The sequence below is a fragment of the Ptychodera flava genome, chromosome 3, assembly GCF_041260155.1.
Source record: "Ptychodera flava strain L36383 chromosome 3, AS_Pfla_20210202, whole genome shotgun sequence".
NCBI lineage: Eukaryota > Metazoa > Hemichordata > Enteropneusta > Ptychoderidae > Ptychodera > Ptychodera flava.
Genome location: NC_091930.1, coordinates 44,187,034 through 44,203,398, shown reverse-complemented (window position 1 = coordinate 44,203,398; position 16,365 = coordinate 44,187,034). Strand labels below are relative to the sequence as shown.

The window sequence follows — 16,365 nt, the reverse complement described above, 5'->3', positions numbered from 1 at the left end:
TAAATGGGCTCCACAAAATGGCCTTGCCGCTTGTAACCTGCACAGACGACGCTGTGCCTGTCGACAAAACGAAAGTAATAATTTAAATTACTCTGTTTTCAAATAATAGGAAAGAGTTGTCGTAGGAAGTGGTCTCTTTTTTGTAAATACGTCTGTACCTAATAGTCAAGTTCAAGAGGATATAGTTACCTGCAAATTCATGAAATGCTACACGCTACTAACCTTAGCGACTGTCTGACGTCGACAGCTAAAGAGAAACGAAACATGATCTGTAACTTGTCACGACACATCCGGGACCAGGGCTGTAGCTTAACGAAACTGCCAGGGAGGGGGACAGAACCTTGCTTAGCTGGATCTGGGAAATGTACGTAAATTTACAGATTAACAGTGTGGAAAATGCCCTCCCCGACCATACCCTATCCCCGCCATAGGCCATGATCCTATTAACAGCGCGAAACAGATTACCTTTGCCGTTCAGTTAGTCTAAGAGAACTAATTTTTCACTTCACTTCGTGAGTAAAATCATCTATGCAGGTAGTAATAACTATGATGCACGAATGTTGAGTACTTGAAAATTTCCGATGGGAGGAAAAAAAAAACTATTCAGGATTGCCATGTACATGACATGTGTTTCCTTATCCTAACACAAACGAACATCTGTGTCTGAGCTCGAGCTTGACGGTTGGAACATGCGCGAGCTCTCAGCTAGAGCGTTTCACGCAAGAATGTCAATTTAACTCTGTCATATAATAGTAATAAACCACTTCAGCATCAGGTATACCACTCAATTTTGACCAGTTCACTCCACATATGCACTCGCTATTGCACTCATATTGTGAACTGGTCAAAATGTCGTGGTCATACCGTCGCTGAGTGTGATTGATTGCCCTTTGGGGAATGGATTAGACCAGAATAGTTTTCAGTAGAGGACACAAAGTCGTCCAGTCCAATATTTATGATAATGGCCGATGCAAAACGTCATGCATTTATTATGGTGGTGCCATTGAAGGGTTTCGCCAAGTGTAGGTCTGCATGGTTTGGCTGTGTGTTACGCCTCCATTAACATATGGCCCTGCTCCGCAAGGCTACGCTACGACTGTAGTCTTACAGATCTAGTCGAACTCAGCCTCTGAGACGTTCATAAGATAAGTTTCATGATCACTTCTTTATCAACTTTGCATTTTGGCGCCACCAAATGTTGTTTGTCGAGGCTTGTAATTATCACCTTTTTTGTAAATGTTTCCAACTAACATGTGACTGTTTAAATCAAACATTCACTTCATTGATTGGTGTAAGGTTATGAGAAAATTTAATGAGAAGAAAAAGACAATTCTTCATCAAGTTCTAACTATTACGATATGAAAACCAAATATAATAATTCTTAACTTACATGGCATTAATCTGTATGCCATATTAACCTCATAAAAGAGATCGTATTTACTAGTTCATCGAGGGTTCATTGGTAATTAGAGTTCGGAGAGTCATTGATGCTTCAAACTTTATTACGATACTCACACTCTGCTTCCCTGAACATGTCGATGATTCTCGCACCTCTCGGTATTGGTCTCCGTTGTTCGGTGTATTGCAATGTTACTCTCTCAGTCGAATTCCTTTCGTCGTATTCAGTACTTCTTGTGGTCGTCGTGGTCGTTTAAAAACTGGCTTTTCATCTTCATGCAGTGTGCCTTTTTTCTGTCAGATTCTCACAACCTCTGCCTGGTTCAAAACAGTCGTTGTTTACCATTCGTTCACTGACCGGATGAATCCTTCGGCATGTTCTGCCACTCAGTGTTGCCTTTTCCAACTGACATCTTGCTTTTTATGCCGGATTCTCCGCCATGTATGACAGTTCATAATTGTCTTCTATCGGGATATTGCCATGCGAGAGGTCGTTGCGATACATAAATTGGGTAGACACTCTAAGTCTTCAAAGTTTATACCCGTTTATTTCAAACTTGTAGAAGTTAAATGTCGTCATCGTGGAAGTAGGAGCCCCTCTCCTTCCCCCACCCTGTGAGTGTTCGTGCTCCTCCTGATATTATCGAAATATTGTTTCTTTATTAAAACACATCACATAAAGGCGCGCTTTCGATCATACGATAGATATGAATTGAAGATAAAACAATATATCCAAGCATTAACATCCATACAGCTTTACAAATAAGATTGAAACTCACTATTACATGTGGAAACCCATCACCTGAGTTTCTCACGTTCCTTCATTAAGGTAGACTGCACCTTGAGGATAGATATTGTCTTTCAAACTTTTACAATTCTTTTGTTTTTCGAAAATCGAAAATTCATTTTTCCCAACAGAGCTAACACAGGGATAGTAGCCATTTTGAATTTCAAATATTGGTAAATGTTAGGTAATTTGTTTCAGTAGAACAAATTTGCCAAATGACCCTAATCTTTATTCTTGATTTGGTGAGAGAAAGTTGAAAAGTGTCATTTGGGAGAGTTTAGACAAAAGTCAGGTTTTCAGTTTTTATGTACATTCAACCTGAAATAGTAAACAATTAGCTACGCAACATCCTAAGTGTACATGATGTGTATACGGATGAAGAGAATACACTTTTGGCTATGAAAAAAAATACCTAAAGCTGCTTTGTTGAAATGGAAAGACAAAAGACAAGAGCCAAATAATTCACATGCGACCACCTTGACATTTATTTGTCAATAGAACTGTTTCCATGCTTTGAAGAAATAAAATGGAATGGAGAAGGTACAAAGTGGCAGGAAAGTTGAAAATCCATTGAGAATTGACTTACGTTATTAGTGCAGGTTTCATCGGACCATACAGTTCATTATCTTTTCTGTTGACATCATAGAGCCGCGTTTTATTTATGGTTTCATCTTGTCTGTGCAGTTTAATAGCAAATTTTAAACCTTTGGAAATTAAAGTCACAGTTGATCTACCTTGTAACACGATTGGAACTAATTTGGGATAATTGGATGATGAAGTAATGTCGATTAATCTGCAAATGTAATCGCATCTGCTTTTCTTTTTAAGATACACACTTGTTTTAATGAGGAATTTGCAATATTGCAACATTCAGCTATAGGGACACCTAACACTTTTGAGAAATTTGAAAAATATGAAAATCCAATTATCCCAAATTAGTTCCAATCGTGTTCTTGTTTAAACCATGCTCTCAAAGCTAATTTGACATGCCACTGACTCTAGGAGTCTCTTTGATGCAATTAAATTTCACTCTTCATGAACTAGTGTGCCACTGATGCAATTACATTTGGCACAATTCTTAAAATGGACTCAGAGAGTCAGAAATGTCGTCCAACTCTGAGAGTTCAAAAATCGCCTCGGCCAGAGGGCACAATGCCTGCTGATGAGTTGTCCCTGTAAGTCTTACAATTTGATAAAGTACCTTATGGGGAGGGGCTTTTTGTGCCTTTAAGTAATTTAACTAATTTGGATAATCATATACATACAATGACATTGGATCTTGTTGTTGCCTGACAGAATTGGGAAAAGGATAATAAATAATTACTCTCTCATCAACCATTACTGTTATTATTCAATGAGCTATATATGTGCTGCTGGTCCCATGGCTTTACTTTTTCTGTTTTTCTACAAGACACTGAAATGATAGATTGGTTGCTCAATAGCTAGACCAGCTTTTTTCATCTTTGTAGTTGACGACAAATCCAAAAGTTGGCAAGACACAATTGTTAGTGTTCTCCATAGCTTGGGAAAAACAGAGGGCTTACAGATTTACATAGAAATACATAATTAACTTATTCTTTTGTTGTGAGAACCTATTCTTTTATGAACAGACTGCTCAAAAACTGTGGGATGGCCCATTACCTGGACTACACTTGTGGAGAAGAACTCTGATGATTATCAGCCAAAGCATGGCAATGTTTCCCACTGGCTAACAGTATGTGTCTAGTAGATGAGATGAGTTCTCTATGGGTATTATGTAACACTTACTGGTAACCTTATGCACCGAGGTAAGAGCAGACAATACTAAGCAGTTGCTGAATGAGGTAAAATACGTCTTGGGACAGATATTTGGACTCTCAAACTTCTATCTCATTATTTCAGCATACCACTTGCGGGGGCCCATTTTAAAGCTTATGAGGTAAATAAAGTTTTCATTGGTTTAGTTTTGTGAAAAAGGGGAATTTTCAATATTTGGTAATTTGTTTCTCCAGCACCAAAATTAGCAGTGACCCCCGATTTTAATTATTGAATTTTAAAGAGAATGGTTGACAGTTTGTTTGACGAAAGTTTCAGCAAAAGTTGACCTCTTTCATTTTTGAGGCATGATCTACCTTAAGTGTATCCTTTTTTTCTAAGACTGCTTCAAATGTGAGTATAAGATTTTTTTTTAATTTGATTACATCTGATTTATGTAAGATATAATTTATCAGAAGCTTTGAATTGTTTGATATCCTGATAAAGTAATTGTGACAATTCTATCTGCACATACTTTCTTACTCTCCTTAAGAAGAATACCACATATTGTTATCGTTCTTTGCATTGATCTGATGTCCCACAAGAATTCTAGCTGCTTAAGACTCCAAACACTAGCACCCCTCTATCACATCTCAATCTTTGCAATGCCATGCATCTTCTCCGACACCAAATGGCTAATTAATGTGTCTCTGGTTCTGCCCATTTATGTAGCAATTAAAGCATAGTCATGTGATCCACTGAATGACTGCTCATTGGCTGTCAGGGAGTCATATGTTTCTCAGGCGTCTGTTGATGGGCAAGATAGAGGAATCCTATACTGGACAGAGCACTGACGAGAAAGATCACATCGAACCAACGATGGTAAAAGTTGAATTGCAGATCACCGAGGACTTCCGTTATTATCCTGCGGTACTCAAGCGGCATGTTCATCCGGATGAGAAGGACTGACGATACGAAGTACATACCCTGTTGTGAAGAAAGAAACGGAAAAGCTGTCATTGTTAGATATGCAAACAACAGATACATCGTAAAGTCGGGAAGTGGACATCTAAATGATTATAATTATTTTTTGAAAGTAACTGTCAAAAATAATACTCAACAGATTCACGAATACCATGCCCATGCATGTGATTACTCATTGGAGATTAAGGCAGCGCTCAAATGATAGACAACCGCCGCAGTAATTACTGTACATTCCTGAGATGAAGTGTTGAGAAGACAATACTTATATAAGTAAAGATATTGATCAAGCCGTGTAGAGAATGGACCGCATTTTATGCACAGCCAGACTTATACTTGACTTTGTCATAAAAATGGCGAACTGCCACAATGTTTGCTGCTGCTGCAATACGATGTTCTTATTCTGCAACAAGTACATTTAGTTGTTGTTTTCCCTAAAGAATGTTGATATACAAGGTAAAATATCACCCTTGACAACTTTGCTCATTTTGCACACTCCCCAATCTCATTGTTGACAAACAAATTCTTGACTGGACTAGATTTCAATGTCAAGAATAACAATGGACATTGAACATTACTATGATGAGCACTAGACATTTTGATATATTGCAGTAGAAAACAAGGAAAAGGTATTGTACAGACATAACAATAATACTGAAAAATGCATCAATTTACATACTTAATTATCTTAATTTCCCTTTTGTGATAATCTTAGTATTACTTTTGAATATTTTTTTTTGTAATACTACTATAGACACAGTTTGAAAGTAAACTTCAATAAAAAAATAGTTATAGCGATAAAAACAATCACTGACTTTCAAATTTGAATTTTGCACGTTCTGAGAACACACACACTATTAACATCTGATGACAATTTGATGGAAATTGTACTTTCATACTGCTTTCTGTACAAGACCCTGTTTGAAATATTCTGGAATCACAACAGAAAACTGTCTTGGATTGACAAACGCTGGGTACTCACCATAATCTGTGCTAATGCCAGGACAATAACACTGGAAGACTTACTGCTTGAGATAGCATAAAAAAACTATAAAACAAATACAACACAAACCAACAATTCAGAAATATTTTAAACTGGTTTTCTTAGGGTAGTATCCATCTCGAAAGTGAAAGACTAAAACTTTTGCTCAAATTTCCTCACTGAAACTTTCAAACATTCTCTTACAAAATCAAGCATCAAATCAGGGGTCGCCATGCAAAATGTGTTACTAAGGAACAAATTACCTAGCATTTTCTGATATCTAAAAACCAAAATGGCCGCCATCCTGTGTTAAGTCTATGAGGAATAATACAATTTCGAATTTTGGAAAACTGAGACTGAAAATTTTGTCACTCCGAGAGGTTTAAAATGAGACCCCACAAGTGGTAGATCAGTAAAGAATTGTAAAAGTTTGAGAGTTTGAATGTCTGTCTCTGAGGTGCGGTCTGACTTAAACGAGAGTAATATAATGGCAGTTTTTATACAGATACACACAAGGCGGACAATGCAACTTTAAGACATGGCCGTCGAGATGTTGCCTCCAATCTTGATACTTGATTTATTCTTTTGTCAATCACTGCTTCTAATAAACCATCAATGAAATGAGTCTTAGATTCCACTGCCAGCTGATGATGCCTGTTTCTAAAATTCACAATTTTCCATTGAAATTTTTATGTTCCTTGCTCATCTTGCGAGAGTCACAAACTTGATATTTGTTTGATTTGTGGTAGAATGGTTTGTGACATTTATAATGTTTGAAACACTCCATGCACAACAGTAAACCTTACCTTTGTCAAGTTAATTAGCAGCCCCCTGATTGAAGTTACTATAATAATACCGACTAAAAGAAAAGATATCTGTTGTGACCAGAACTTTACCTGTGATAAGAAAAGGGGAAAAAACATAAACGTTGGTGGCAACCTAGCTTGCTGTCTGCATATGCTTATGGCGTTAAAGCTAAATGTCACTTTATATTCCATGAAAATTTTGTTACTTTGGAACCAAATCTGAATCTGAATTTACCAATATTTGATATTTAAAATGGCTGCTATCCCTGTCATCACTCAATTTGGAAAAAAGAAATTCGACTTTCAAAAACAGAAGACAGAGAAAAGTTCATTTACTTAGCAATCAGCTTGTTAGTTTTGTAAAAGTTATTGAGTATGAATATCTGTCATAAAGACACATTCTACCTTAGTAGAGAGAATTGTACATGTGAACACAATCACTAAGTCACTAATTTGATTCATTTGTTTTATGAACCCTTATACTACCATGACTTAGCCCAAACCCATTGTCATTAATGGTGAGTGTGGACCTGTTTACAGGGCACTGGGATGAACAGGTCTAGTCACATCAGCACCTGTGGGAAGGGGCATAAAACCTCAAAAGCTTTAGACTCACATCAAATTGAATTCCAAAATAATTGACGGCAATCTCTACACCTTTGGTGACAGGATCTGTCTTGCCGACTCTATCAAACACAATATTCACAGTTGATATGAAGATCTTCCACATGCAATACATGGAAAATATGTATCCCATGAAATTGAAGTATTTGCCTTGCAGGGTCCTGGAATAGATTATCCTCTCCTGCATTGGAAGACAAGAACACGTAAATTTGCCGTCAGATGAAACATGGAGAATGTACATGTAGTCGCTGGAGCACTGCTACTGATGGTACTGCCAATGCAGCAACTGAACACTACCGGTATGCTGACACTAGAACTTTGACTGATATCTAAATTGATTAATGCAATCTTTATTATCTTTTTCTATTTGTTTCTTGGACCTGCAAAATTATTTAAATTATATACCGGTAAATTATTTCTCAAGGATGAATGATTGCCTGAATTCCCTTTATCTAATCAAACCCCCTTCAAATAATCACAAAGCAGCAACATGTCACCCATCTACAATGAGGTTTCAGATGAAGATTTACGCAGAGTATTTATAGTAGCATTCCACTTCATGATTACTGTCTATAATGTGACAGGTAACATCATACAGTTGATGTATTCAGCTATCTGTAGCCACTGCAAAGTGATACAAGCTTCTTGTCTGTAGAAGGAAGAAGGATGTGATATAGCTGAAAGTGTATCAACTACAGTTTGTCTCCAGATCATAAAATTGTGTTTGAACTGAAATTAAGACGTGTAAATGATGTGTGTGCACTTAAATTTATTCAGTGTGCCCCCTAAACAAATTTGACGTGTCATGACATAGGGCAAACCTGCCTGCCACAATCAAAATAACAAGTAATCTGACGCATCACTGACGCAGCTGTAAAAAGCCTGCCAATGACTAGAAATGCTTAGCAGAATCATAATTTACACAGGTAATACATTTTCCTGTAGTTTTGGGTTAAATAAAAATCCGAAAACGTCATTTCTGTAAGTCTCCGCATTGATATACTACGTACAGATAGTAAACTTATCTTGCGGAATGATTGGTGGGCAAGGAGGCAGCCATTGTTGTTTTTATGATCTTCTAACTGACTCAAACGAGAGTATCAGGAATCGAGAAAGACATACAACCATAGAGGGCGCTATACTTCTAACTTTTTAGTTATAACTTGTTCATGCATGCGGTGACACACAGCATGTCAACTTTTCTTCCATTTGACTCAAAAAAATTTTTCACCTGCCCTTAGAGGGAACACTGTTTTTATTCAACATTTACTCCATGGACAAAAGAAAGGAACAGTAGTGTCTTTTATTTGATATTTGACTAATGCTAACTCCTTAATTTTCTTATACTTGCATAATGTGCATAGTCAGCAACACTGAAGATCGAAGATTGTCGGGAACTACAGCAATGAATAGCTCTTCTGATGAACACTAAAACTCTCTCAGCTTCACGAAAATTATCCATGTTTATCAACATGGTGACATAGAGCATTCCTGACTTATAGCTACCAGTATACCCAGTCTAACCATTACAACAGGCTGAAATACAATTTGTTTCGACAGTATCAACATAACATGGACTTTTGCAGGTTAGGTAGTCTGAATGTAATACTTGATAAAACAATGCGTACTGACAGTTTAATTCTTCAATACTCATATGTGACATCTTTACCTTGGTGTTGTGAAGGTCAACGACTTCCAGAAACAGCTGTCGACTCAGCTCTTCATACGCATTGACTTCTTGCTGTAACTGACTTATATCTGACAAATGCAGTTAAGGTGTATGTGTCAAAGAAACTGGTAAATCTGAATTTTATCTCAGAGTTTGCTCAGTGTTGCGCTAAACCAGTCTCTTTCAAAATCAAGAATAAATATCAGGGGTTACCATGAATAATTTAGGCGTGAGAGAAACAATTTACCTAACATTTTCCAATATTTGTTTTAAATTGGCCACTGCAGCTATATTAACACTATTGTAAAATTGTACAAATTAAAGTTTCCACTTTCACAAAAGATAGATAAAACTTCAGTTCCTACACAATGAGTCCATACTTGAAGAATATCAACAGGGCGTATTCTACCATTGATAAAGAAACTTACTACGGGCCATACTCTAGCAGACTTGTTCACACTTGTGTGTATGCATATTACAATGAGCAGTAAATTTCAAAGTAAATTTGTAACCTGGTATAATTTCTTATGTAACATGGTAGAAAATGCCATGTTGAAGTTTGATATTATTTGAAAAGTATTGCATGAAACTGTCATGAATTTCCTTTGTTGGAAAGTCTGATATATTAAAATTTCGACTATTTCTTGCTGATGGAGCATAATGTTTTCATTCTCAATATTAAACAACTTATATAAATATTGGACAGTGAAGTTACTATGGAAACACGATTTGCAGGACTCAATTCAATGGGATACTTTCTTTACCACTGGACCCAGTGACATTTTTCAGCATTCCCCAGATACCAGTCTGTTTTGGAGCACCACTGGCAGCTCGCTGTAAACTCTCCCTCTCTGCCAATGCAATCCTGAAACACATAATGACATACAGTGTGGTCATATTCTTGAATTTGAACAGCATTAACTCGGAAACTTTTTCTAAGCGATTTAAACACTCTGGTCATAAGAATGCTGCTCACAGCATCTTAAATGACAATTCACTTGGTAAACCCTTTACCTGTCAAGTTCATGTTTCACAATCAGGTCAAGTTGGTTAAAATTAGAGAAGAAAAACATGTCCCATATGGTGTATTTTAACGAAGTCTTGAGTTACCTGAAGAAAGAGATACTGTAAACATGATTTTTACAGACGAAAGCTGCAATAACATACCAAGCCAAGTGGGTGAAAATACGTCATGTTTTGGCTCAATACCACTTTTTACTGACTCGGCAGATGGGGAAGTGATACCGTCTGGCAGGAAAAGGGTTAATACATGGAAGCATGAATTATACCAATCATATGTAATTCACACACAATTCACACACCATGGTAATAGACATTGTTCTTACCTCTTCTTCTTGGTCAAAATCATGTCCATGATTTGCATGAACTTCCTTTCATGTGCCTGGATATCAGAATCATTGACGTGCCTGAGAAAAACCAGTGTGATTAAGCAGGTAAGTTATCTGTTCATTGTTATCAGTGAGTCTTTGTATAATTCGGTAAATTTCAGCTTTACAAAACATTACTAAATGCAAACAGTAAACACAGAGCAAATGTGCATACTTGCTTTATCGATGTAACAGTTAGAGAACACCATTCCTTCCCACAGGTTTTCACTCATGTGACATGGCATTGAGAGGTGTTTAAGCCAACGGGTCAGACATTCTTATAGGTTCAATCTCCAAAGCAGCATTTCAGGCAAGCTATATCTGTAAGTACCTTTCTAGTTTTTAGCGTAAACACTTCAATACTGGTTGAACTTGCAGTACACTGAAATCCTGATAAAGAATTAAAAACAATTTTTCACCAAGGAAGTTTTTACATTTATGTTATCATCCCCACTGCCCATTGTAGAAATAATGCTTTGTCACTGAAAAGAATCATGATAGGTCACATGATTAGTTGTGGAATTGGAACATCGACTCGTATTAGTCCTTACCTCATAAAATATGACATGTAAGTGTAGGGACAGTTGATAGCACCAAAGCCGGACAGCAGTGCCATCAGTGTCACTCCAATCACACCTACACGACTAATACCCTGTTCTATAGTGAAGATGCCTAGTGGTGAAAGAAAAAACAAACAAACAAATCATGCAAACAAGAGAATCTATATTTTTGAACAGTTGGTGGCGCTACATATTCACAAGGATACATAGCTGCCACACACAGAGACTGGTTTGTTCATCTTGTTCAGAAGTGCTTTAATTTCAATGCATGTGAAACCAAAACAGGAAGAAATACCTGAAGCAAAGTACCCTTGTCGTACTCACCATGCTTTTGACTAAGTATAGGAAATGGGTCGCCGAGTTTCCAGAAAAATACATGAATATGCAGGCTACTATGGTTAACACAGTTACCATATGGTTCTTTTGTACTGTAAAGATAAAGAAAGAAAAATGTAAGCTTTAAAAAAGTCCTGAGGTTAAGATGCAGCATATGGTGCAGAAGCTGGATATAATCACTATTTGGCATACTGGAGTAGAAAATTTAGCGAAGATCCCATCCTTGGAGTTTTGTTTCATATGAAAAGTTTCAAATGATTCTGTAAAAAAAACAAGAGTCAGGACTTGCCGTCTAACATCTTCGAACTTCCGGCCCTATTTTCTTTTGAAGAGATTCAACACCACATAGGATTGGACTGAACCATATAAAGTCATGGGATTGGACTGAACTATTCAATGCTATAGGATTGAACTGACCCATTCAATGCTATAGGAATGGATTGAACCATTCAATGCTGTAGGATTGGACTGTACCATTCAGAGCTAGCTTTACCATTGGACTGAACCATTAACAAAATAGGAGTGGACTAAACTATTCAATACGCCATATTCGAGATGCATAAAAACGAAAGAAATAATGGGTTGTTTGTTGTGCGGGGGGCGCTGTTTGTTGACAACTGGTAGGGCTAGAATTTCAAGATGGCTGCTAGCAGGACAGATGTGAACTGTCGTCTGTAGGATTGAGACACAGCCACGAGTAAATATTTTTCAGATTATTGAACTTTTAGTACTGTTACTCTCCAGAAGATGCCTCATTTCTTTTTGCAATGCCCCTGGTTGTAATTCGGCCACTGACAAGCTAGAAAATCTGCAAAAGTACCCGTGGATGGAAGATGTTACTTTCCACTCATTCCCAACTGAAAGAAAATGTAGACGCCTGCGACTACAATGGATTCGTGTGTTGCGGAGGGAACCAAGTTGGTGTCCAAACAAGTTTTCCAGAGTGTGTTCCCGGCATTTCCAAGGTAACAAAGGCCCTACATCTGAACATCCGGTTCCAACCTTATTCGAATAAAACAACTGGGGTGAGTCCATGTCGAAGCAGACAGCACCAAAGTGCAGGAAACGTCTGATATATGACCTCGATGCCCCTACTTCACTAGAGAAACCAACTAAATGGTTTGAACAGCATGCACAGAATGATGGGTGTGTAATGCAGCATTCTGAGCCATATGATGGGATTTGTGGTGAACTAGAAATTACAGAAGAAAATTCCAAAGCAAGTTTTCCAGGTAGGTGTCATGTAACTAATATTTACTTCAACTGCCTCAGGCTGAAATTACTGTAATTAATACTACTAGTAATTTGATGTGCGCCAAAAGTAACTTGTATTTTGTCCATTTATGTGTATTTCATGCAAAGTTATTAATTTTCATTAAAAGTAATGTTTTAAATACGGTTTTGAAACACACTTAATCAAATCAATGATCTTCAGATCTGTAGTTGTGCAGTTTGGAAAAACATGTGATATCATTCCCATTTAATATAATAGAGAACCGGTATATTTGATGTTAATTAATACATGCATCTGTTTAAGTAACCTGCCACTGCCAGCCTGTTTAAGTTGCAGTGATACTTTTATTATTAGCAATCATATTTTTCACAAAATATTGTAGAGTAATTTATAATTCTATTACTCAAACTTTCTAGTTCATTATTTAACTTCTGTTCATAATCTTTTTGTTGACAGATTTTACATCCAAAGTATCCACTTGTAAATAAAGGCAATATATCAGATAAAAATATATTATACTTTGCAAATGCAAATCAATCATACTTACCTACGAATTTCAAAAGTCAAAGTCGACGGTAGAGGAGAAAGCGAAAAAGGGACGGAAATTTTCAGCTAGTATGGGACGACAATGCGCCACGTTACCTTTCACATATGTATTCAAATGGGCGTTTTCCGTCGGTAAACGACCGTACGTCTGAAGAGAAAGCAACACTTCAAGCTCCTTTTTTCTAGGTATTATGTCTATGTTGTACCAGCATTTACGGTTGGATTTAAATTCTGTGTACAAAATGTTTCCCTGGAAAAATATTTCTGTATTTATTTCCAACAAGCATTCACACAATCGTACATATCTGTATATAAATAAAGGGGACTATTTGACTTGTTCAATGAGTAGATAATACTTATGGCAAGAAAAACGGATGTAACGAGAACTGAGTTTGCAATACCATGACTTCAATTACATTTGACTACTGCACTATCATTTATGTACTATTACACAACAGTCGTATTCAATCTACTGAGAATTTTATGACAGAATTTCTCTCTCTCTCTCTCTCTCTCTCTCTCTCTCTCTCTCCTTAAATACCTTTTAGGCAAGGTTAATTTATTTCCTCGACCGCCATCATTTATCAATTTCACAAGCCGCATTTAATAATTACAAAATTTTTAATGCTCGAGTATAAAAGTTAATTTGTTATTCTTTTGACTGTCGACCTACAATTCAAGGAAATTATTCATGGAATATTACAGAACCTTATGGCCTTGGAGGGCACTCTTGGACGTTCCAAGGTATTTCCTGAGGGAGACTGTATATTCTGCCACCAGTACTTTTCCGAGCGAAGCAAAGTACATCAGATTGTTGTGTATCGCTAGCAAATCAGATTCAATGTTCAATGAATACGAGACGGCATCGCACCTATGTGTTCTGTCGAGTGATTATGATGAAGTGACTTGACCATCTGACTGATATTCGCCATTGGTGCGCATGCTCTATGTACTCCCGACAACCGCTACGTAAGTCTGGTCCCCTGCCCGATTTCTACAGCTGCTCACGAAAAAAGGGTCAGGTATGGACTATCGTAAGAATGGCTATCATTGGTAAATAGTACGAGTGCATTGATTGCACTACCAATCGAATTGAAGCTACCAATCGAATTTACATTTCTTTTGCCCATGGAGTAACTTTACCTACATGGTTTCACGAACCAAGTTTCCTATGTCAACACTGAATGAGAAGCGAAAATTAATTTTTTAGACGATAATCGTTATATTTCACCGTATAATGCCATCATAGAAGTACAGAGTCGGAGACATCAATTTTCCATATGATCTTGTCAAGTGATATGCAGTCAAAGTTCTGCCCATACCTGATCCTATCTTGATGAGCAGCGTAGCCAGCGGTAGAATTGGGACAAGGAGCCAGAATGCAGCTGGGTATGCCATAGAAAGAACGACCTCTTGACGAATGTTTTTAACCTTCCTTTTTCCAAATAAATGACTACGACAAAACTCGACGGTATAATTTGTTTAATTATTGTTTTTTTAATTATTGTTTTTTTATTGTTTTTTTTATTATTGTTTATGCAGGGTGATATTCTTTTACACATTGTTATCAAAATTTTATTTCAAAAACATGATTTCAGTTTACATGTATGAACTACTGATTAATATATTTTTTTGCGTGCTGAAGCTATCAAGTTGTTGATCTCCATGTGTAAACAGAAAAAATGACACCCTCGATTAAGAGATTTTTCTTTTACACTGAGACAAACGTTGACTTTTTCACTTTCCTTCTTCAACTATCGGTAAATGGTATATTATTTGTTTCTCATGTACCATACTTTGTTATCTAGTACAAATTTTATTCTTGGTTTGATGATAGAGAAGAGTTGAAAATTTCGTTTAAAAATTTGAGAAAAGTTCAACTTTATCACTTCGAAGCTCAAATTACCTCTAGTCAGGTGGCTTAACAAAAATATCGTTACACGGATGACAAAAGTGCCAAATTTGCTACAGAGGTTCGCATATATGTGTAGATCAAAATTAGCTATTGCTCCAAAAATTTGGGCCACCGGAAAGGCTCGATGACGTCATAAATTCAAAATGGCCGCTATTATATTGCTTAAAAATGGTAAAATATGCCTAGTTCGGGCAGTTTTCAATATTTTTTTGAATAAACTGACACAAACATCCCAAATTACAAATAAAACATAAAAATGATACAAATCAATTATTGCGATGACGTCATAAAGCCAAAATGGCCGACCACCCCCAATTCAAAATAGCCCCATAACATCGTGTGATAATGTTCAAATACTGTCAAGTCTGTGTCCAGCATTTTAGTGCATGAACTGAAATTAACACCCCAAATTACGGACAACACATACGATTGATACAAATTAATTATTGTGATGACGTCATGAAACAAAAATGGCCACAAAATTACAAAATGGCCTATTATGAAGTTCACTATGCTTAGTACAATAGCCCATTTACGTGACAAAATAATAATTTAAAGGTAATGTACAATTTGTCTTGATGATCCATAAACTCAAAATAAATGATAAATGTACCAAAACTTATCCAATAAGCTCAACACAAGTTATAAACTATTATGAAATGGCCTCTGTCTGAAAAACTGAATCAATGTAAAGGAAATGAGGGCAACTTTACGCATCGGTTCTACCTTTGAAAGTGTTACGATATAGTGAGTAGATCAATAGTAGTGTGATTTCATGATAACAAAAATATGGCGAGAAACCGGTGAATAAATCATGCCTTGACCCTGGTCATGTGACCTTAGTCCCCGAAAAAAGGTTTTATGTTTGTGATTTTGGTCTTTTGCTTCCTTTGTTTGAGAAGCCTTTTTCGTTTGTTGAATTTTCTGGTTTTTTATGTATCGATGTGTGGTGACAGACACATAGTTTTGTGCTACAGTAGTTCTCTTTTTGGAGGATGTGCTGGCCTAAAATAGACTGTTTCTTCAGGGTTTTATTAACAGAGCGAGAAGACGTTTTTACCTTTTTAAGCTAGCTTACCTTGCTTTTTTGCAGCTTTCGTGAATTTTATGAAAAGCGTCTTTGCCTTTCGGCATGGTATCGTTTTGCTGTTTGGAAACCAAAAACAGAAAAACGCCAGGAAGAACATAAACAGAAATTCGAAGATTAAACAAAAACAAGAACTCAGGAAGATTCTCAGATTCATAAAAAATCTTGCAAATCAAACCTACCAAATGTTGAAATCAAAGCATTAAGCAAAGGCTTGAAATTTATTCCATTCAGAAGTGCCTATACAAAAAAAATTGTCCTATCAGATACCAACAAATTTATTCGCATCATAAGATAGTGCAATTTCATGAGAAACAA

General features: G+C 36.7%; 1 protein-coding gene across 1 annotated transcript; it reads right to left on the bottom strand.

Moving 5' to 3' along the window:
- Nucleotides 1-3,157: 3,157 nt before the first annotated feature.
- LOC139129334 (Golgi pH regulator-like) lies at nt 3,158-14,443 on the bottom strand. The gene is made up of 9 exons (XM_070694968.1): nt 14,368-14,443; nt 10,921-11,041; nt 10,328-10,408; nt 9,737-9,846; nt 8,982-9,070; nt 7,305-7,493; nt 6,689-6,778; nt 5,883-5,948; nt 3,158-4,906 (listed from the first exon to the last, which is right to left on the bottom strand). The coding sequence occupies exons 1-9, from the start codon at nt 14,441-14,443 to the stop codon at nt 4,700-4,702; spliced, it is 1,029 nt and encodes a 342-aa protein (XP_070551069.1). The 3' UTR covers nt 3,158-4,699.
- Between the last annotated feature and the right edge of the window lie 1,922 nt (nt 14,444-16,365).

Bases quoted from the DNA above. Each gene is read 5' to 3' on its own strand.
- LOC139129334 (XM_070694968.1), bottom strand. From the start codon at position 14,443: ATGGCATACCCAGCTGCATTCTGGCTCCTTGTCCCAATTCTACCGCTG. The intron at 10,409-10,920 runs GTAAGGACTAAT...GGTTTTTCTCAG, and splicing joins TACATGTCATATTTTATGAG to GCACGTCAATGATTCTGATA. The intron at 7,494-8,981 runs GTAAAGATGTCA...CTTCCAATGCAG, and splicing joins TTGACCTTCACAACACCAAG to GAGAGGATAATCTATTCCAG.